This window comes from Triticum urartu, chromosome 1A (assembly GCF_056163025.1).
Source record: "Triticum urartu cultivar PI428250 chromosome 1A, HENAU_Tu73, whole genome shotgun sequence".
Taxonomy (NCBI): domain Eukaryota; kingdom Viridiplantae; phylum Streptophyta; class Magnoliopsida; order Poales; family Poaceae; genus Triticum; species Triticum urartu.
Window position 1 is genome coordinate 488,968,038 of NC_141873.1, and position 23,863 is coordinate 488,991,900.

General features: G+C 46.3%; 1 protein-coding gene and 1 long non-coding RNA gene across 2 annotated transcripts; one reads left to right on the forward strand and one right to left on the reverse strand.

Moving 5' to 3' along the window:
- Positions 1-2,472: 2,472 nt before the first annotated feature.
- LOC125531218 (uncharacterized) lies at positions 2,473-4,324 on the reverse strand. The gene is made up of 5 exons (XR_007293122.2): positions 4,185-4,324; positions 3,863-3,914; positions 3,464-3,555; positions 3,307-3,381; positions 2,473-3,226 (listed from the first exon to the last, which is right to left on the reverse strand). It is a non-coding gene; the product is annotated as an uncharacterized LOC125531218 (long non-coding RNA).
- Positions 4,325-4,525: 201 nt separating this feature from the next.
- LOC125521293 (uncharacterized) lies at positions 4,526-7,730 on the forward strand. Its single transcript, XM_048686353.2, has 3 exons — positions 4,526-5,783; positions 6,676-6,782; positions 7,476-7,730. The coding sequence occupies exons 1-2, from the start codon at positions 4,652-4,654 to the stop codon at positions 6,747-6,749; spliced, it is 1,206 nt and encodes a 401-aa protein (XP_048542310.2). The 5' UTR covers positions 4,526-4,651; the 3' UTR covers positions 6,750-6,782; positions 7,476-7,730.
- The last annotated feature ends 16,133 nt before the right edge of the window (positions 7,731-23,863 follow it).

Below are 23,863 nucleotides of genomic sequence, written 5' to 3' on the forward strand. Positions count from 1 at the left end.
TGTTGGAACATCTTTTATTTACTTGTTGGGGATACCATTATATTGCCATGTTATCTTAAGGCATCTATATACTTGGTAAAGGGTGGAAGGCTCGGCCTCTCGCCTAGTGTTTTGTTCCACTCTTGCCGCCCTAGTTTCCGTCATATCGGTGTTATGTTCCCGGATTTTGCGTTCCTTACGCGGTTGGGTTATAATGGGAACCCCTTGATAGTTCACCTTGATTAAAGCTTTTCCAGCAATGCCCAACCTTGGTTTTACCGTTTGCCACCTAGGCTTTTCTTTCCCTTGGGTTCTGTAGACTCAAGAGTCATCTTATTTTAACCCCCCCCCCGGGCCAGTGCTCCTCTGAGTGTTGGTCCAAACTGTCAGCCGCCGGTGGCTACCAAGGGCAACTCTGGGCTGGCCTACCGGAAGTTTGGATAATCTGAGTGTGCCCTGAGAAAGAGATATGTGCAGCTCCTATCGGGATTTGTCGGCACATTCGGGCGGTGTTGCTGGTCTTGTTTTAACCTGTCGAAGTGTCTTGAATTACCGAGATACCGAGTCTGATCGGAACGTCTTGGGAGGAGGTCTATTCCTTCGTTGACCGTGAGAGCTTGTCATGGGCTAAGTTGGGACTCCCCTGCAGGGATTGAACTTTCGAAAGCCGTGCCCGCGGTTATGGGCAGATGGGAATTTGTTAATGTCCGGTTGTAGATAACTTAAACCTTAATTTAATTAAAAATGATTCAACTGAGTGTGTAGCCGTGATGGCCTCTTCTCGGCGGAGTCCGGGAAGTGGACACGGTGTTGGAGTAATGTTTGCCGCAGGATTGCCCTCTTTAGTTATACGCTCGCGCTTTGCCTTCTCTTCTCGCTCTCTTTTGCGAATAAGTTAGCCACCATACATGCTAGTCGCTTGCTGCAGCTCCACTTATATTTGCCTTACCCCTTCCTATAAGCTTAAATAGTCTTGATCGCGAGGGTGTGAGATTGCCGAGTCCCTGTGGCTCACAGATTACTATTACACCAGATGCAGGACCCGATGATTCCGCTCCAGGAGACGCGTATAAGCTCAAGTGGGAGTTCGACGAAGACTCTCAACGATACTATGTTTCCTTTCCCGATGATCAGTAGTGGTGCCCAGTTGGGGGTGATTGGGACCGTGTCGCATGTTGGGTTCTCTTTTATTTTGGCGCCGTAGTCGGGCCATGAGTGTTTGGATGATGTAATGTTATTTATGTACTTGATTGACGTGGCGAGTGTAAGCCAACTATGTTATCTCCCTTTTTATTATCATATTACATGGGATGTTGTGAAGATTGCCTAACTTGCGACATATGCCTTCAATGCGATTATGTCTCTAAGTCGTGCCTCGACACGTGGGAGCTATAGTCGCATCGAGGGTGTTATACCCTAGCTTTGTCCGCGACGGGGAACTCCGTCCAGGCACCCCTGTTCGTGTCGCCACTGCCGCTGGCGCCGCCCCTCGTCGAGCCCAAGGCCGACCCAGAGCCGGAGCGCGAGCCAACGCCCACGGACAAGCGGTCACCGCCGCCCCCCACTTGGCCGGAGCAGTCCTATTCGTGGACCAGCCGGGTCCACAAGTGGACTTTGGCCGACGTTGACTGGCCATTTATGTATAATTATGTTTAATTAATGGCCATGTCGACATTAATGGGCCGACCTCCCGTTGGGCGTACCTGCCGACTCAACTAAAAACTGGACGTGTTTTTTTCCACTATCAGTGACAGTGAGACAACCTATTGGCTATTGGTTCCTCGCGTGGTCTATCCCAACCGGCCAACTTTATGGACCGGCAATGCTTCAAGCAACTCCAACGCGCTGATCCAAATGAACAAGCGCTTTGTTTACTTTTCGTCCGTTTGGGTCGGTAAGGCGGACGCGCACGCTATAAAGTTGACCAGTTGAGATAGACCACGTGAGGAATCAATAGCCAATAGGTCGTCTCACTGATAGTGGAAAAGAAAGCCTGGTTGTGAGAGGGAGGTCAGAGCTGCGGGAACCAGTGCCCGTGAACCAGAGAACGTATCCTGTGCACCGGCTGGATTGGTGCTACGGATGCTGGGCCATTGGATGGAGAACAGACGGGCTGGATGTTAGTATAAGGTGGCAGTTGGTACATTTCACACAATGGACCTTGCAAAGTTATTCAACTGCGCAAAGCAGTCCTGCCAATATCCATTGCCTTCTTCCTTTGCTCTGCTCCATTCTGTACCTGTACACCAGCGATTTGCAAAGCTAGGGTTAGCAATTTGCTCCGTCGCCTCTCTCTCCTCCCTCCCCTCCTCTGCTGGGCTACTCGACCTCTTCTTCCCCGTGTCCTGTACCTAGTTCCAGCGTCGTACAAGTGCCAACGCCCCTCCTCTCCCGTGTAACGGCTGCGCCGCCGGCGAGCGCGTACGGGCAACGTCGACCCAACCATCGCAAAGAAGACGGCCACCTTCTGCAGCTTAAAGTATCAAGGTATGATCTCCTATTCGATTATCCAAAGTATTACGTTTCTTCCCATCTGTCAGTTTCCCCCAATTGCACCATTGGGCTAGAAATCAGGCAAAGAGTAAACACTATCCATATCTCCTGCAGGCTATAAAGTAAGATTTGTGCATGAATGTAATGACTGTATGTGAAAAATGGTTACGAGCGACTTATCATTCTTTTCCACAGAATAGCCAGATCAGAGATTTGTTGGTTAACAAATTAGCTAAAGCATCACATGCAAAAAGAAAGAGAAGAAAGAAGTAATTACAGATTTACATAACTCCTGGTCACTCTTTATGTTCGCCTAAAAAATGAGTCGATCAGTCCCCAGCCTGAGACCATAAAACAACTATTAATCTGCATCACCAGGTAAATAGATACAAATTCAATTAACCTCCCGCTGCACAACAGCAGAGGGGCATGAACTTAGATCAAATCACATATAAAATCATTACGGAGAGAAATAATTCAGACTTAACCGGCTCCTGACTTGTACCTGGAGTAGAACATAACTTTGTGCAACTTTACCGAAACTAACCTCAATCAACAGTCTTCTAGGTTTAACAACGGAAGTATTCAACAAAGTAAATCCTCAGTAATATGCTTGGCCCTTTGCTAGTGCATGAATTTGAGATGAACTTGCTAAAGTACAAAGCAAGAATGCCATACCTTCCTCCCAGGTATCAAATTGCATACCAATTACGGGTTGTAAGTTAGGATCACACTCGGGATCATATCTTGACCCCTGGATATGCAAAATAAAAAGATGTTCAGTTCATAAACTGCAACTCATGCATTGGATGTGAGAAAAAGAAAACTACTTACACAAAACAGAAGACTGCTAGTTCGCGTTGGCGTAGGGTAGCTATTTCCATCGTTTTCGACCTGATGGATCGTGCCCTAGAAATTTCAAGAAAAAAAAAACATCAGGTGACGAAAACGGTGTGATGTACATCGATGACCAATACAACAAATAAATTACCAAGGCAAAACTGTTGGCATCATCTTCAACTCCCATTGCCGTAGTTGACCATGGCAAAACTTAGGCGGCACTTCCCATGGACTCCATGGTTGCTTTTTTTTGTGCAAATATAACCACAAAACATCAAGATTTTTACTTAGCATGCGGACAATGTGGATTGCAGTTGCAGCAAGACAAAATGAGGAACATCAACAACTAGTAATTAAATAGAAAGTTCAACTGAACATGATCAAGGGTTTTACAAAAATGAGGAACCGGAACAACTATAATTACCATGGAAAGTTTAATTCAACATTGCAAATGTCGTTTCCACTTCATATCAGCAATCTGGAAGAAGTTCATATACAAGAACCCCACATGAACAACTAGTAACAGAACAACCAAATTCGGTGCTTATACCTCAGATCCTGAGCTGTAAAGGACGATGGCCAGATCCTATTCAACCGCACAGCTGCACAAATCTTCCTTTAGAGTTTGCATAAATATGGTTTTTCTATGCTAGAAAATACAGTACACATTAAGGTTCAGAACACTGCTTATTCAAGTTTGCAAGGGCTATTTTGCAAGTATTTGCAGCCGTGTATCTCATACATAAATCTGGTGCTCATACTACTTAATCAAGTTCGCAATGACACTAGTTTGGAATCAATTAGGGAAAAATCACAAATCGGAAGAACCCAATATGAGCATGATAAATGGATAATGGGATAAGAGAACATACCCTAAGATCATCGAGGTGCAGAAGATAGCCGTCTCCTTTGGGCAGTAGTTCCTCGTCGTCCCCCGGAGCTACAGCGCAGCGGCGCTACATTTACGCGCTCGACGGCGGCAATGGCGTCTTCGTTGGGCGCGACTCAGAGAAGAGGAGGGGCGCTCGTGCTTCAACGGGGCCGAAACTAGGTACAAGACAGAAGGGGAGTTGGTCCAGGAGAGGGGGAGAGGCGACGGAGAAGCCTTCCCGAACCCTAGCGCGCCGCTGGACGGCCTGGTACAGAATAAGGCGAGAGGAGGAAGACGATGTGTGTACAGAGAGGTCAGATCGCTGGATTTAGGTGTACTGCAAGGACTGTTTTGCAAATGTAACGCCAGGCCCATCAACGGACCGGATCCTGTCCCTCTTTTTCGAATCCAACGGCCCATACCGCGCTGGTGCATCTGGTGCATCAGTTCTCTCGTTTCACCGCCAAGATGCTGTCCCTTCTCCGCGCCGCCGTCTCCGGCCGCCTTCGCCGCACCCTCTCCACCGCCGCCGCGCGCCCTCCCTGGGCGATGATGTACCGGATCTCCCAGGGGTCCAGCTCCACGGGAAGCGTGTCGTCCTCGCTCGCCCCGCCGCCGTCCGTCTCCTCCGTCTCCATGCCCAGACACGCCCCCGACATCGACCCCTTTCCGCCCCAACCCAAGTGCATCAGCCTGTTTAAGGGCCTCGTCCACGCCGCCAGCGGCCACGGCTTCCTCCTCCTGGACACCTGCAGAGCCCGCCTCCAGACTCATGACCTCAAGCTCCTCTACCAGAGGTTCGCGCGCTTCGTCTGCAACCCGGTCACCGGCCAGCTGCTCCGCCTCCCGGACTTCGACGGCGCCGAGAAGACCTTTACCAACGGCATGGGGCTCCTCACCCAGGCTTACGGCGCCAGCGGGCCGCCCAAGAGGTATGCTGCTGCTCAGCTCACCGAGGTCGACGGCGGGCGGCGCTTCCTGCTGCGCCGGTTCTCCTCGGAGTCGGGGGACTGGGAGGAGCTGGTCCTTCCTTCCCCGATGCCGCCTCACCGGCGAATGTACATGATTCACGAGGTGCTGGACTTCGGAGGCCGGCTCTGGTGGGTGGACGTGAGCTGGGGCGCCATCTGCGTCGATCCGTTCAGCGACCGGCCTGAACTCTGCCCCGTCGAGCTGCCGGCACACAGCATGCTTCCTGACCAACTGGCCGAGAGCGAAATGAGGCGGCTTATCAAGCATCGCCACATGGGGGTCAGCGCCGGCAGGCTGCTCTTTGCCGAGGTCGACCCGTTCCATATCAGACCCTTCACGCTCGACGACGAGAGCGGCCGCTGGACGCTGCAGCACGAGGTGTCGGTTGATCTTTTGCCTAGTGGAGGTAATGCCAAGGAGATGCCTTTTGTTGCTGCTGTCGATCCACTGGACACCAACCTGCTGCATCTCAACGTGGACAGAGTTAATTTCAGCATCGACATGTCCAGGAAGAGGATGATTGAGATTACTGCAATACCTAGTGGCATGTATCCTCCGAGGGAGGCCGCAACAACCTCCTATCTACCTTGTGTGCTCCCCTCATTTCTTCGATCAAGCACGATTCCAGGTGATCACAGATTCACAGTGACACATTTCTTGAAAAAGGAGCTGTGTTGATGAGACTCCATATATATGCTTAGTCTAATTCATGTGTGTTTGGCCCCTTGTGTTCCACATTTGTTGTGTTCTTGGGGCATGCTTCTAGTTTGTCCAAATGTCTCTTCAAGCATTTCAACCTGATGGTTTTCCAATCATGTTAGCTATTGCCTTGGTCATAGAGAAATTATCTTGAAACGTGTATGCAGTATATGAGTGATTTAGCTTTTGAACAGCAATTTTTAGAGCTACGTTCCCTGTCCTGGCACACTGTAGCTTAGGTTATTCCTATATAATACTCCCTCCGTCCCATAATGTAAGACGTTTTTTTGACATTACACTAGAGTCAAAAAACGTCTTACGTTATGGGACAGAGGGCGTAGTTAACGTATTCTCAGTTATGAAGCTGTCCACTTCTTTTCTGAAACTATTTCTCAAATGGAGTTCATCATTGTGGGGATTTTCATGGGAGAAATGCAACGTGTCTTTGGCAATAGCAGTGATGTAAAGTTCTAAACAACTGAATCAGTAGTTGATTCCTAGTTAACGCTGCCAAGTGGCAGCAGCCTTCTTTGGTGATTTGTTCCAAGTTCAAATTTCCAGGCTAAAACATGATTAGAGTTATCTGTTGTTTATGAATTTCTAATTTACACTGCATGTTCTATATTTGACATTCTAATCAAGTTAGGTATTGTCTTGGTCAGAGAGTTTCTTGACAAATATTTACGTGGTAATTTGTACGATTTTAGCTTCTGGTTGCTAGCTTATAATTATATAAAATGCGATATACTGTACGAACAAATTGTTTCCTGTTACTATTCTGTTCAAATTCTTGTACCTTGATGAAAGGAACCCCTTTTCAGGTAAGAAGTGTGTCACAGAAAACAAGACTTTGGCAGATGTTCTGGTTCGTGTAGACAGACATCACGCTAAATAAAGCGTGCCAAGTTACCATCCAATGCGTCGCTGGGTACTATCTCTTAGCTCATGCTTCTATATTGATCCATTATTACCTGTATGCCATCCACTCACATGTTTAGGATGATATATCTCTTACCCAGTCCATACATTTATGATCTGGCGAAATAATGTTCTGTCCTTTTGCCAATTACAATTAGTATGTGTTGCCTTATATAGTTATATATCATCATCCTCCAGTGAAAAAATGTCATCGTCATTTAAGTTAGCCCGTAATTGGTTAAGTTCTAGTTAGTGTTGCAGTGGAACTAGTATTATTTGTTTTTAATTGGCGCAGATCTCTGTAGAATGTTAGCTACTTGAACCTGTTCCTCCAGTCGTACAGTCTTGTGGTAGCAATTTGTAATCCTGCTAAAAACTATCAACAAGTTTTTTAGCATGGACTCTTTATCTAGGAGTATAGTTTTTTTAGCATGGACATTATTTGTACTAGCGGCAATCATTAACTGATAAAATGCACGACTATAAATTGGGCAATACATCGTTTTGAGACCTGAAGTGCCATCATAATGTCCAATTGACCATTTTCTTCACAGCAGTCCTGATGTCAAGACATGCATGTCATTCCAGATGATAACTCGTTATTCATTTCACTTTTGAAAAGGACATGCTTTGGTTTTCTATATCTTTTTTTCTTTATGGTGCATTCGTTTACATGTGCCTAATCTCTTGTGTCTATCCTCAGGTTTCTAACAATCAAGTAGTAGCTGATGTGCGATAGGTGATGGTGGGACTCAGATTTTGTGGGAAATCTGGAGATGTTTGGGTTTTGAGATTTTGATGCTTGTTCAGACTCCATACTAAGGCAGCCCGCGCTCATCCCTTCGTAGCAAGAGGCGGATGCATCCACATGTTTAACTCCCTTGAGAGAAACTTATTTGTATGAGACATGTGACGAATCGATGATGAGCGTTTCAGTATTATGCTTATTTGCATGTTACTATGAAGTGCCATTCAATTTACATATACTATGTGATCAAATTAATATGGAAATGGTAGCTAACATACGTCAGCCAGGAGGCAAGAGCCAGCGAACGCCCTCATCGTTGTACATTGCACATGCATGGATCTCCGCGCAAGGCCACTGCCACGCAGATCTTATCCAGTCATTCGTGGTACACTGATTCCTGGCGGACGCGTCACAAAGGTCATGAGGTAGGGGGGTGGAACCCATGACCTCCTGTGCATTATCAATAGGAGTTTTTTTATTTCTTATGGCATGGAATTTTTATTACCAACAGGATGGTATTGTTACCAATAATAGGATGGAATTTTTATTATTGAGAAGATGGCATTTTTATTATTGATAGATCGCATTTATATATTTGAGAGATGCCATTTTTATTTCTCATGTCATGGCATTTTTATTACCAAGCGCAAGGCATTTTTATTACCAATAGGATGGTATTTTTATCAATAATAATATGGACTTTTTATTATTGAGAAGATTGCATTTTTATTTTTAATGACATAGCAGTTTTATTAACAGCAGGATGACATTTTTATTAACAATAGGATGGCATTTTATTATTGAGGGGATGGCATTTTTTTATTATAGATAGGATGGCATTTTTTAATGTTTGAGAGGATGTCATTTTATTATAGAGGATGGCATTTTTATTATTGAGAGATGGCATTTATATTTTTGAGAGATGGCATTTTTATATCTCATGGCATGCATTTTTATTACCAATAGGATGGTATTTTTATCAATAACAGGCGGTAATTTTTATTATTGAGAAGATGGCATTTTTATTATTTGAGAGATGGCATTTCTATTTTTAATGACATGGCAGTTTTAATAACAGTAGGGTGGCATTTTTATTAACAATAGGATGGCATTTTTATTATTGAGAGGATGACATTTTTTATTATAGATAGGATGACATTTTTTAATGTTTGAGAGGATGACATTTTAATGTTTGAGGGGATGATATATTTTTTTATAAACAGGATGACATTTTTTAATGTTTGAGAGGATGGCATTTTTATTTTTAGTGGCATGACAGTTTCTTTTTGGAGATAAATTTTTTTATCTAGAGGATGGCAGTTTTACAATGTAGCACGGCGAAAAACAATTAGAGCATGGTATTTACTCTTTCTCATTCTCAATTTATAAAGTTCCTTTCCGTTCGCCTTAGGCAAAGCAAGTTTCAACGACTGAAAAAAGCATATTGAATGTCATGTTGGTCATACAGGTATATGTTTTGATATGAAGAACCTTGATAATGAATGTCAACTATGTCATAGTGCTGCATCCCTCGTGAAGGGGTTTCATCGCTTCTTCTTTGAGCTTTTGGAAAATGTCAAACCCACCTGATACATCTTCTTTATTTTCAGATTTCTTGAGCATGTCATCCATAAGAGCTCCCGGCATATCATACACAAATTGATTAATTAGCTCAAAATCATGAGAGTCGTCAGACTCATAACCATCATCATTGGCAGTACCATTGCTTCCATTGATGTCCCATGATTCCCAATGATAGATCCACCTGGTAGAGGTCCTGAGCATACATGTGATATTTATGTGACTCCATTATCGCAATCTTTGCATGTGCACAAAATATCTTTGGCCCCGTTGTTGTGAGCAAGTGTGAATTGGATAAATTGATTCATACCAGCCATGTATGGTGGCGTCAGCTTCGTTTCATCAGTAAGCCATCTACTATCCATTGCCTGCATAACATCAAAAGTAAATATAACCAGCTCTGAGATCAGGTTTAGAAAACCATGAGGCACCGAACACGACGATGGCTCCATTCCGGGTGGTAATACACAGGTATAGGATTTCCTGTAATGATGTGAAACTGTATATTCAGATAAATAACTTAGTTCGAGAGGGGACCTAAAATTTTGCTATGATGTTTTTTAGTAAAGAGATCTAACCTGAAATTACCCCTATTCCACTCCGATGCAGTCACGCGTGACTTGTCCCTGCAACAGGGGCACGTGTCCTCGTCGTACCGTCGCAGTAACATTCGCCTCGCTGTGTCGGCCTCTCGACTCGCCGGGAACGTGGTATGAGAGGAAGGGCCTAACCCGACGTTCCCAATTCCCTTTGTTAGGAGGGAACCGGATGATTCCGATTCAAAGTTCCCGCTATTATGGAAAGAGATCCTGCTAAATGAGTCAGCTAAAAAACAAATACTTGTTATTTCTCTATTTACGTTAACAAAAAAAGGACCCCCAACATTTATTGTGACACTGAGACTCGTCGCAGAATATGCACATGCGACAGCCGAATACTTCGCTGAAAATCAAGTGACGCCCTCGATTCAATCATACACTAATCATACACGCAAATGTGTATGATCAAGATCAAGGACTCACGGGAAGATATCACAACACAACTCTAGACACAAATTAAAATAATACAGGCTATATATTACAAGCCACGGGCCTCGAGGGCTCGAATACACAAGAATCAGCGGAAGCAACAATATCTGAGTACAGACATAAGTTAGACAAGTATGCCTTAAGAAGGCTAGCACAAAAGCAACAACGATCTGCCTGGGAGACTCCTAACTACTCCAGGTCGTCGGCGGCCGTCACGTAGTAGTAGGCACCCTCGGGGTAGTAGTAGTCACCAGTGGCGTCGTCTGGCTCCTGGGGTCCGTCATCTGGTCGCAACAATCGGGTATAGGAGAAAAAGAGGCAGCAAAGCAACCGTGAGTACTCATCCAAAGTACTCGCAAGACTTACATCAGATCTAAACTAAGTATGAATCTGTATCAAAGGAAATGGGTTGTATCTATGGACTAAACTGCAGAATGCCAGAAGAGAAGGGGAAAGCCTAGCCTATCGAAGACTAGCATCTTCTGGAACCCACCATCTTGTAGCAACAGGAGGGAGTAGAGTAGCATAAGGTAAAGTAGTAGAAGTGTTATCAACCTCGGCCAGAGATCCTTTCTCGACTCCGTGCGAGAAAACAATCCCAGAGCCATACTATCCATTTCTCATCACAAGTATCCAGTTCTAGTTGTATCGATCGGGATACAACTCCAAGTGTCCGTTACCGTAGGACAGGCTATCGATAGATGTTTTCTTCCCTGCAGGGGTGCACCAACTTACCCACCACGCTCGATTAACTCCGGCCGGGCACACTTTCCTGGGTCATGCCCGGCCTCGGCCAAACAATACGCCGCAACCCGACCTAGGCTTAATAGAGAGGCCAGCATGCCGGACTAAACCTATGCCCCCAGGGGTCATGGGCCATCGCCCTGGGAACTCCTGCACGTTGCGTGGGCGGCCGGTGAGCAGACCTAGCTACCTCCTTCAAAAAGGCAGGTGCTTACGCAGTCCAACCCGGCGCGCGCCGCTCAGTCGCTGACGTCTATTAAGCTTCGGCTGATGTATACGACGCAGAACGCCCATACTATGCCCACGTGATGGTTAGTGCTATCAGGCCAGAGGCCCCTCGGATCAAATATCCAAACCGTAGTGGATTAGGAGCACATAGTAACGAGCAGAGACGCACGATCGATGTGACCCCGTCGCCCCGTCTCGAGTACTTGCGGCAAGGGCTAAGAATGCCCGGCCACACCTCGTAAGTATCTCGCGGGCACCTTCCAGGTCAACCCGACTCCACATCACTCGCTATTAAGCTCGCGCGGGTACCCCTCAGGGCCGACCCGTCTTTAGTAACATGGCTCAGTGCAAAGTCATAGTAACCATAGTAACTGTGTGTCTAACACGAAGGGGAAACCCCGAGGAGTCACCCCCGGTGAATCCCACTCGATGTTATCATCAAGGTGAACGTAAGAGGATCCACCCTCGAGGTTCACATTTGATGGGTTGCACGATAGAGCCGTAACGGAAGTGGTTAAGGAGGAAATCACCCTCGATGACATCGACCGTATAGCTACACTACGGATATCTCATCAGGAGTGATGTAAGAGGTTCCACCCTCGGAACTCGATGGTAACTCTGCAAAGTTGTACAACTAGGGGGGTGATGTGCGGTGTCGGGGCCTGGACGTCGATCACGTTGATCGAGTCATCGAACATAAAGCGAGGCAACTGGGACAAGGTGGGGGTCACTGATGGATCACTAACCAACCTATACTAAGCAATTTAGGATAAGCAGGTAAGGTATGAAAGTACGTAACAACAACAGGCTATGCATCAAAGTAGGATCATACATAAAGCAGTAGCAGTTCTAATGCAAGCATGAGAGGAAAGAAATAGGCGATATCGAAATGCTCAAGGGGGGTTTTCTTGCCTGGAAGCTCCGCTGAAAGGGAAGAAGGGTCGTCGGTGATGTCAGGACCCCGATTCGAAGTCACATCGATCTAGCCGGTAACACCTCATATCACTTTGCGGCATCACGCACGGTATTCCCACGGGTGTCGCCTGACCATGGCCCGGGACCGTTTGCGCCTTTTGGCTCACGTATATGATAGTGTCGCTAGCATCCATATGACAGAGAACCCGGGCCAACATGGCTAGTCGTGAACCCAAAGCGGCACCAACCTATGGGGACAGGCATACATGAATCACATCGAGCATGTCGGTCAGCAGCGTGTGAATCCGGGCTGTAGCACTGGGCTAACAGGACTCTAGGAACCCGGGCTGTAGCAGGCTAGGCAGGACTCCGGATGTCACCGCGTGACATTTCCCCGACGGAACAGACACAGGAACGAAGTGAAACACATGCCGGCCAGTCAAGTGCCTTGAGCAGTACTGCTGGGCTAGCAGGACTCCGGTGAACCGGGCTGTAGCGGACTACTATGGCTCATGCAAGCACTAGACTACATTTCCCCATAAGAGAGGCTACCAAGGATAAACAACTAGATTGTCGGATCCCACACATACCAAGCATTTCAATCATACACATAATATGCTCGATATGTGTAAATACAACATGGCATCACAACATAACTCTACGACTCAAGTATTTATTCATTAGGCTCCGAGGAGCGAGATATTACAAACATGGGTCTCATGACCCAACATACAGAGCATACAAGCAACAAGCACATACGGAAGCTTAACTTGTCTGAGTACAGACAACTACAAATGAAGAAGGCTAAGAAGCCTGACTATCTACAAGACACTCCCAAGGGTACAAGATCGTAGCTGAGGTAACGAGCTAAACGTTGAAGTCCACGTGGAACTACTAGCGAGACTGAAGTCTCTCTGCTAAAACATAAATTAAGCAAACATGAGTACAAATGTACCCAGCAAGACTTACATCAGAACTAACTACATATGCATCGGTATCATCAAAGGGGTGGTGGAGTTTAACTGCAGCAAGCCAGCTTTGACTAAGTGGCTATCCTAAACTATGACTGCAAGTAACTCTTTGAGGTGGCGCACACGAGTCCACATATTCACCATATCAATACACCACTATGGATCCGCTCTGGTTCCATCTCCCTACGAGAACGCCATCCATAACACTCACGCTTATCTTGCGAGTTTTAGAGTATCCACTTTCACTTGTCTATGAACTATGCAAGGGGTCCAAGTTTCCATATCCGAGGAATCCGGATATTCGAATAGATAATGATAACCCTGCAGAGGTGTACTTCTTCACACGCGCTCTCGCCACTTACCACCATGTACACGTCATGTATCTCGGCAACCTTCAAGCGGAAGCCTGGTGAGGGAGTCGGCCACGATCTGACTAATCACACAAGTCTCTCATCCAGGTTTATCGCCTATTCGGGTTCCATCCACAAGGAGATCTGGCCGGGGTGTCGCTCACGGCCCCAAACGATGTGAGCAGGGTTCCCAAGCCCACCATCCGGGTGCCACTTGGTACACCGTGCCACTGTGCCTAGTCTGTCCCAAGCCCACTTGTACCGGGTGCCACTTGGTAGACTACTAACACTACCTAAAAAACACCAGAAACTAGTTGCAACTCCTGGACAAAGATCGAGTTGATTAATAAGTCGAGAGAGCTTGGAGCGTCCGGAGCCCAATGTGTGGTAGTAACTGTTCATGGATCACAAACACAGAACTCGGTTCCTGAGGACGGCTGCAATGAGACAACCCACCATGTACTCCTACATGGCCTCTCACCACTACCTTTACCAAATCGTGTTCACACACTTAGCTCTCAACAGTAGGACATGTTCACCACATTCCAATTCATCCCCGATGAATCGGACCTGACTCAACACTAAGAAGTAGCAGACATGACAAAAAATCATGAATGAGTAGGCACATCAGGGCTCAAACAATTCCTACTCATGCTAGTGGGTTTGATCTATTTACTATGGCAATGACAGGTCATGCAGAGGAAAGGGGTTCAACTACCGCAGCATGTAACAGTTGAATCGTTGTTGTCCTAATGCAGTAAAAGAGAGCAGGAGCGAGAGAGTGGGATTGTATCGGAATGAACAAGGGGGTTTTGCTTGCCTGGCACTTCTGAAGATAGTATAGTTCTTCATCGGTGTCATCGATCTCATTATCGGAACGTCGTCTACCGAGAGGCGACAAATACCGGCAACAAGGAAGAACACAATCAATGCAATGCACAATATGATGCATGATCATGGCATGGCAATATGCTGTTATTTGGGCTAATGCAACAAAAAGTCATTTTAATTGAAGTGGAATTCAAACTACATCAAATTCCAACTCCAAACCTATTATGACATTTTCCCTAATCATGTTTCATCCTAAACAGTGAGGTTAACTTGCTCAAACATGCATGAAAATTCCATGAACAGATTCTTTGGATTTTTCTGATCATTTTTCATATATAACTTATTTCATTTGAAGTTACGGTTTAATTTCTATGATTTTTAGAAGTTCTAAACATTTTCTGGAATTTCCAAAACATTTAGAATTAGAAATAATCCAGGAAAATGATTACTACATCATCAATGCGTAATGCTGACATCAGCTAGTCAACAGCGTTAGCCCAGGTCAAACCTGACGGCTGGGGCCTACATGTTAGTGTCTCAGGGCTGGTTTGGGTGGATGACACGTGGGACCGGTCAACTCTGACTTGGCCATAGTCAAACCGACGCGTGGCCTTCTGTGGTTAGCTTAATTTAACTAGGGGTTAAATCTGTGGTTAAATAAAAGGTGGGGCTGGGCTGTCAGTGAAACATGCGCTAAATAACTGCCTCATTAGTGGCTAATGATGATGCCACGTCATCATCGCCAGAGTCGGGCCGGCGGCGACCAACGGAGCGGCGGAGACGCGTCAGGTTCGTGCTACAGGGCACAGTTTAGGGCGCGATTGGGTTCTACGGCGAGCTGGGACTCGTGCGCATCCAGCGGTTGTGGTGGCTGGCGCTAGTGCGAGCTGTAGTGGCGGCGGCGACGAGTTGGGCGGCGACCGGAGTTCGGTGGTGCACGGGCGCGGTGTCAAAGCAAGCGGATGATCAAAGCGAGCAGCGGAGCAGCAAGTACGGTGTTCCAGGAGCACGAAGAAGAGCTACGCGGTCGAGGAAGGCTCCGCAACAGCAGGTCTAGCGGCCATGGCGGACGGCGAGCTTCGGCCATGGCGGAATCGGTGCTAGAGGACGCGCTAGAGGAAGGGGACAGGGGGGAAATGGAGAGGAGCTCACGGTGCATTAGACGGGATGCTCGGCGGGCTCGGGGAAGTCGTGACGGCGACGAATCCATCGATGGAGTCCGGCAGCCGTGCTCGGAGAAGAACGATCGATGCTGATGTTATGGTGCTTCTGGGCTCGTGTGCTTTGGTGTGGAGGAGTTTCATGTCGTAGCGGAGCTCGTGGACCAAGAGGAGGGGCGAGGGGAGCGCCGTGGCCACGGTGGTTCTCGTCGGCGGCGGCGGGCACGTTCGGTGAGGAGAACAGAGGAGGGGGAGAGCGTTTGGGAGAGAGAGAGGGAGAGCCAGACGGCTCTGGGGGTCGCGTGGCGTCAGCTGGACGCGTCGAGGAGGAGCCAGGCAGGCAGGGAGGGAGGAGGTGGCCGCGCGCGTGCCGGTGCGCGGTGGCCACACGCCTCGCGTCCTTCTGGCGCGAGGTGGGAGACGGTGGCGGCTCGGGGTGGGTTGGGCCAGGTAAGTGGGCCACCAGGTGGCTGCACAGGTAACCTCGGGTGGGTTTTCTCTCTCCCTCTCTCTCTCTCTCTCTCTCTCTTTCTAATTCTTTTCTGTTTTTTCTATTTCTTCTGTAGTGTCAGGGCTTTATTTAAAATACTTAGGCACACTCAAAAATCATGAAACTTGCTCAAGCCCACTGTTTGGAATATATCCAACAGTAAACATTTAAGTTTATGATTATTTGGACATTTAAAATATTTTATAACATTTAAATGTCCAAATGCAAATAGAGTATGATTTAATTCAGGGCCCAAATAGGTCATGGAAAAATGTGCATCACCTCTAGTTACTGTTTATAGCATTTTCCATAAATGATGAACATTTTTGAAAGCCATTTGGATTTACTGAAAGTATTTTAGGTGAACCTAGTGAATTCCTTTGATGCTAGGGTTTAAACAATCCCCATTTCAAGTTCATTTGAAACTTAAACATGATGACACTCATGAGGCTAGCCTAGTGCATTGTCAGAAGCTAGGGATGTGACAACTCACCCCCACTAAAACAAGAATCTCGTCCCGAGATTCAAGCGTAGGGTAAGATGGAAAGGGGAACGCAAACTAACACAATCTTCACGATCCAGGTTGCGCCTCATAAGAAAGTTGATTCGATCACGATCTTGTCTCGACGTCATGCTCTGAGAACTTCATCCAACACGACGATGACAGAAAGAAATTCTACGGAACTGATCTCCTCAAAGATCGAGCAACTGACGATCAGCTCATGAAATGAAACATAACATCTCTTGAGCTGAGACACGATACACACATCAAGAATGATGGAAATGAGCATATGACAAGGTTTAAATAAAGTAGCGGAATTTCCACAGTTAGGAGGGTGGTGAACGGTGTCGACATAGTAAGGAGTTGGTTGCCCTTCGGAACAAACGGGGGACCTTTGGGAAGATGACTGGTAGAATTATTCCCTTATGTGGCAAAAAGAATTAGTTTTGATTCAGAAATCATTGAGACTCTTTATACCAGCCTAAGGCAATCACAATCGATTATTTGATGGAGTTCAAAAGAGTGGCATACTCAAACTAGAGTGGATGGTGTGGACTACCTTGTTGAAGAAAACGCAATGGATGATTTTGCTTATCATCGGAAATGGATGGGACCCATGGTAGGACCACTTCTGAAGATGATCCTGAACAACAATTGCTGAGAAGGGCAGTCCAAGGGAGATCGGCACAAGGCGGTGCAAGCTGGGAACGAGATGCAAATGTCGGGAATGTTCCAACCATCATATCTGCCTGAGATTCAGATCTGGTTGGTGTCAGGACATTCCAGACTCTTCAAGTCTAGAAAGAGAAATGAAAGCTCGCAACACAAATCGACGAGATGACGTTGCGAGATTCTTGGGAAATGAACTACAATAGCAAGCTCCAAAACATGAGCTGGTTCTGCTACAAACCTGTGAACATGCTGTCCAAGACAGGAATGACCACATAGCAGTCTTATAATAAAACACTATTGAGTTCTGGTTAGGATCTATCATCAAGGATTTCGAAGTCTTTACGTGCGCTAGACTTCTTTTCCTTGAACAAGTCAATCAGTGGCTTGGGTGCTAGGAATTCATATGGAACGAAGATGATCAGTCTAACATACCACAAAATACTTAGCACGTGCATGGCTGACTTGGGATGATTCTAGAGGAAGCAAAAACAGGCTTTCTCGAATTCACGGCGACAACTTGCATCGATGCATGTGAATTAGAGAAAGTCACTCCTTTCATCCAAACGTATGCTTCATGAACGGAACATGAAGGCATTGTTTACAAAGTTTCCAACACTAACTTAGATGTTCAATATGAATCATGGACAAGAGGAAAATGTTGTCAATTGTTGCTTAACAACAATTCACCCAGGTTTCCATATAAATGGAATTCCACAATTATGTGAACTAGGTGATAGCATTGGTCAGACCCAAAATATGTAATGGTGTAAGCTCGAGGGACCATCCACGAGTAAGACAACATTACGAACATCGTTGGTTCTGATTTGACTTGACAATAACCCATACTCAAATCAAAGTTTTAACAAGGCAATAGATCCAACAACTGATCACGAGGATCAATCGATGGAGATATCATCTTTCTTCAACACACACACACACACACACACAAAGATATCCCTTAGTGATGAACCAAGTCGGACAAGCTTCCATCTTCCAACTCTCCAAGTTGTTGTTTGGCTTAACCAACTAGCTCAGGGGTATGCAACACGGATTCTTGGAGAAAGAGTGGTTTATTGGAAAACTAACTTGATCACGAATTCAACATATCGGTCAGGGGACAACCTGGTGGTACTCCCAAGAAGATATTTGGAAAATCACGATCCACCGACAACGTTTTTAAGATCGAGAACAATCTTGCTTTTCAGGGCAAGACGATGTGATCAGGAGAGTGATGGATTACACAATCCTAACTCACTGAGTGAAGGGTGCACCAGAAATATGGACTAGGAAGCACGATCAATCTTAGAATGATAAAGCAATAACCAACACGCTAAGAATGAGTTTATTGTCCATTAACTACCAAGCAACGGGGTTGCTAGGAGTATTGATTTCACACATCACAGTTTACTTGTCGGCATTCCGGTTACAACAACATGGAACCGAGGAATGAATAATGATGGCGAGAAGTATCACTGTATCAAGAGTTCATAGAAGTTTGTGCAATTCGGATGATATTCCTGACATAAAGAGGGCAATACTTCAGGGTAGAACATAATCAAAAGCTAGATTGGCATTTTGATCTGCGGAATACAACTGCTTTTACCCAATCCTAGATATGGATGAGGTACTGGAGTTTGTTTCTCCTAGTCATTCTGAAAATAGAATGGTTCGACGGACCACAAGAATAATAAGCATCGATAACACGAATGCACAACTACTCCTGACTATCAATTGATGGACGAGGGTCAGAATACAACTAAAGAGGGACAACTCAAAGGAACATACAATTTTCTGAGTTATGGATGCATGGATTAGCATGTTATTTCTTCCGGATAACCCATGCAGAAAGGTTGAACTGGCAGAGTCACAATATAGGAGAGCTCATCAAGAGCACTCTTATTGTGATGTTTTGGTTCAATAGAACTTCTGCCATATTGGCTCATGGTATTGGAAGAACAATATACCATGGACCTCGAGGACTATCACAAGGTTACTAATATCTTAAGGGAACTAGCAAATACTAACAACACTAAGTAGGGTGAATCTCGGGTTCAAAACCCAGGAGTACAATACCTACTAACTAAATGGCATCACTAGATGCTTCCGAGAATGGTGGCCAGAATCATCACACTGGGGATACGAAAGCATTGCTAAATTCTCGAGGACACCTAGGGTCATAATACTAACTCCAATTAGTGTGCTCAATCTGGCCCAAAAATACAACGGGAATATGGAGGAAAGATTTGCAAGTGCATCAGACTATTTAGAAACCTAGGATGACTCGGACAGCATAACGGCTGTAAATGCTCAAAAATATTTTGAGACATCCTGCAAAATAGTGCCATGACCACTCAACATCACAACATCAATGTACTGAGGCCAACTATGAACATATAGAAGTAATAGTAACTGAACTGAGACTTGAATCCATCAATCCTACAAGTCTATGGATTAGTAACATGTGATCCTGATAGAAAGATGAGAAGCCTAGTTCTTAATCCCGTAGAAGAGAAGAGGGTAACTCAGATCAGAGGGCATGAGGTATAAGGAGTAAAAAGAGCCTTACGTTCCCATCCACAATCAATTCCCTTACATAACTAAAGCATTTCTAGACACGACTTCGACCAGTTTGGCTTGGTAATCCTACAGGCAGTCAGGCTCCGATACCAAAACTGTCAGAACCCCGATTCGAAGTCACATCGATCTAGCCGGTAACACCTCATATCACTTTGTAGCCTCACGCACGGTATTCCCACGGGTGTCGCCTTACCATGGCCCGGGACCGTTTGTGCCTTTTGGCTCACGTATATGATAGTGTCGCTAGCATCCATATGACAGAGAACCCGGGCCGACATGGCTAGTCGTGAACCCAAAGCGGCACCAACCTATGGGGACAGGCATACATGAATCACATCGAGCATGTCGGTCAGCAGCGTGTGAATCCGGGCTGTAGCACTGGTCTAACAGGACTCCGGGAACCCGGGCTGTAGCAGGCTAGGCAGGACTCAGGATGTCACTGCGTGACATTTCCCCGAAGGAACAGACACAGGAACGAAGTGAAACACATGCTGGCTAGTCAAGTGCCCTGAGCAGTAGTGCTGGGCTAGCAGGACTCTGGTGAACCGGGCTGTAGTGGACTACTATGGCTCATGGAAGCACTAGACTACATTTCCCCATAAGAGAGGCTGCCAAGGATAAACAACTAGATTGTCGGATCCCACACATACCAAGCATTTCAATCATACACACAATATGCTCGATATGTGTAAATACAACATGGCATCACAACATAACTCTACGACTCAAGTATTTATTCATTAGGCTCCGAGGAGCGAGATATTACAAACATGGGTCTCATGACCCAACATACAGAGTATACAAGCAACAAGCGCATATGGAAGCTTAACTTGTGTGAGTACAGACAACTACAAATGAAGAAGGCTGAGAAGTCTGACTATCTACAAGACCCTCCCAAGGGTACAAGATCGTAGCTGAGGTAACGAGCTAAACGTCGAAGTCCACGTGGAACTACTAGCGAGACTGAAGTCTCTCTGCAAAATATAAATTAAGCAAACGTGAGTACAAATGTACCCAACAAGACTTACATCAGAACTAACTACATATGCATCGGTATCATCAAAGGGGTGGTGGAGTTTAACTGTAGCAAGCCAGCTTTGACTCAGTGGCTATCCTAAACTATGACTGCAAGTAACTCTTTGAGGTGGCGCACACGAGTCCACATATTCACCATATCAATACACCACTATGGATCCGCTCCGGTCCCGTCTCCCTACGAGAACGCCATCCATAACACTCACGCTTATCTTGCGAGTTTTAGAGTATCCACTTTCACTTATCTATGAACTATGCAAGGGGTCCAAGTTTCCATATCTGAGGAATCCGGCTATTCGAATAGATAATGATAACCTTGCAGGGGTGTACTTCTTCACACATGCTCTCGCCACTTACCACCATGTACACGTCGTGTATCTCGGCAACCTTCAAGCGGAAGCCTGGTGAGGGAGTCGGTCACAACCTGACTAATCACACAAGTCTCTCGTCCAGGTTTATCGCCTATTCGGGTTCCATCCGTAAGGAGATCCGGCCGGGGTGTCGCTCACGGCCCCAAACGATGTGAGCAGGGTTCCCAAGCCCACCATCCGGGTGCCACTTGGTACACCGTGCCACTGTGCCTAGTCTGTCCCAAGCCCACTTGTACCGGGTGCCACTTGGTAGACTACTAACACTACCTACAAACACCAGAAACTAGTTGCAACTCCTGGACAGAGATCGAGTTGATTAATAAGTCGAGAGAGCTTGGAGCGCCCGGAGCCCAATGTGTGGTAGTAACTGTTCATGGATCACAAACACAGAACTCGGTTCCTGAGGACAGATGCAATGAGACAACCCACCATGTACTCCTACATGGCCTCTCACCACTACCTTTACCAAATCGTGTTCACACACTTAGCTCTCAACAGTAGGACATGTTCACCACATTCCAATTCATCCCCGATGAATCGGACCTGACTCAACTCTAAGCAGTAGCAGGCATGAAAAACAATCATGAATGAGTAGGCACATCAGGGCTCAAACAATTCCTACTCATGCTAGTGGGTTTCATCTATTTACTATGGCAATGACAGGTCATGCAGAGGAAAGGGGTTCAACTACCGCAGCATGTAACAGTTGAATCGCTGTTGTCCTAATGCAGTAAAAGAGAGCAGGAGCGAGAGAGTGGGATTGTATCGGAATGAACAAGGGGAAGGAGTAATCTAGCAACGAGGGGATGGAGAGTGCATCTACATACCCTTGTAGATCGCTAAGCGGAAGCGTTCAAGTAAACGGGGTTGATGGAGTCGTATTCGTCGTGATCCAAATCACCGATGATCCTAGCGCCGAACGGACGACACCTCCGCGTTCAACACACGTACGGAATGGAGACGTCTCCCACGCCTTGATCCAGCAAGGAGGAGGGACAGGTTGAGGAAGAGAGTCCAACAGCAGCACGACGGCGTGGTGGTGATGGAGTGGCAGTTCTCCGGCAGGGCTTCGCCAAGCTCACGCGGAGGAGGAGAGGTATTGGAGGGGAGGGGCTGCGCCAGGTTCAAGGGTGTGGCCACCCTCCCACCCCTCCACTATTTATAGGTGGGGAGAGAGGAGGCCAGCCCCCCTTAGATCCCATCTAGGGTTGGGGGCGACGGCCAAGGGGGGGAGGAGTGCCTCCCAAGTCTAGTGGAGGCCCTCCCCCTTAGGGTTTCCCCTCTCCCATGCGCATGGGCCATGGGGGGGGGCTGGTCCCTTGGCCCATTAAGGTTAGGGCGCCCCCCTACAGCCCATGCTGCTGTATTGGATGTGGTGGAACATTTTTTGGACCTCCGGACCCCTCCGGAATCCTCCGGAACCTTCCGGATGCTTCCCGGTACAATACCGGAAAAAAACGAACTTTTCCCGGAACCCGAACAACAACTTTCCATATATAAATCTTTACCTCCGGACCATTCCGGAACTCCTCGTGACGTCCGGGATCTCATCCGGGACTTCAAACAACATTCGGTAATCACATACAAGTCTTCCTAATAACCCTAGCGTCATCGAACCTTAAGTGTGTAGACCCTACGGGTTCGGTAACCATGCAGACATGACTGAGACAACTCTCCGGCCAATAACCAACAGCGGGATCTGGATACCCATGTTGGCTCCCACATGTTCCACGATGATCTCATCGGATGAACCACGATGTCGAGGATTCAATAAATCCCGTATTCAATTCCCTTTGTCTAGCGGTATAGTACTTGCCCGAGATTCGATCGTCGGTATCCCGATACCTTGTTCAATCTCGTTACCGGCAAGTCTCTTTACTCGTTCCGTAACATATCATCCCGTGATCAACTCCTTGGTCACATTGTGCACATTATGATGATGTCCTACCGAGTGGGCCCAGAGATACCTCTCGGTTTACACGGAGTTACAAAATCCCAGTCTCGATTCGTGCCAACCCAACAGACACTTTCGGAGATACCTGTAGTGTACCTTTATAGCCACCCAGTTACGTTGTGACGTTTAGCACACCCAAAGCACTCCTACGGTATCCGGGAGTCGCACAATCTCATGGTCTAAGAAAATGATACTTGACATTAGAAAAGCTTTAGCATATGAATTGCACGATATTGTGCTAGGCTTAGGATTGGGTCTTGTCCATCACATCATTCTCCTAATGATGTGATCCCGTTATCAACGAGATCCAATGTCCATGGTCAGGAAACCATAACCATCTATTGATCAACGAGCTAGTCAACTAGAGGCTTACTAGGGACATGGTGTTGTCTATTTATCCACACATGTATCTGAGTTTCCTATCAATACAATTCTAGCATGGATAATAAATGATTATCATGAACAATGAAATATGATATAATAATAACTAATTTATTATTGCCTCTAGGGCATATTTCCAACAGTCTCCCACTTGCATTAGAGTCAATAATCTAGTTCACATCGCCATGTGATTAACACTCACAGGTCACATCGCCATGTGACCAACATCCAAGGAGTTTACTAGACTCAATAATCTAGTTCACATCACTATGTGATTAACAGTCAATGAGTTCTGGGTTTGATCATGTTATGCTTGTGAGAGAGGTTGTAGTCAACGGGTCTTGCCATATCCAGATCCCTATGTATTTCGCAAAACTTTATGTCATATCGTAGATGCTGCTACCACGTTCCACTTGGAGCTATTCCAAATTGTTGCTCCATTATACGTATCCGGTATCTCTACTTAGAGCTATCCGGATAGGTGTTAAGCTTGCATCGACGTAACTCTTTACGTCGAACTCTTTATCACCTCCATAACCGAGAAACATTTCCT

Excerpts from the sequence above, each read along its gene's own strand:
- LOC125521293 (XM_048686353.2), top strand. The coding sequence starts at position 4,652 with ATGCTGTCCCTTCTCCGCGCCGCCGTCTCCGGCCGCCTTCGCCGCACC. Across the intron at positions 5,784-6,675 it reads TCGATCAAGCACGATTCCAG|GTAAGAAGTGTGTCACAGAA; the intron begins GTGATCACAGAT and ends ACCCCTTTTCAG.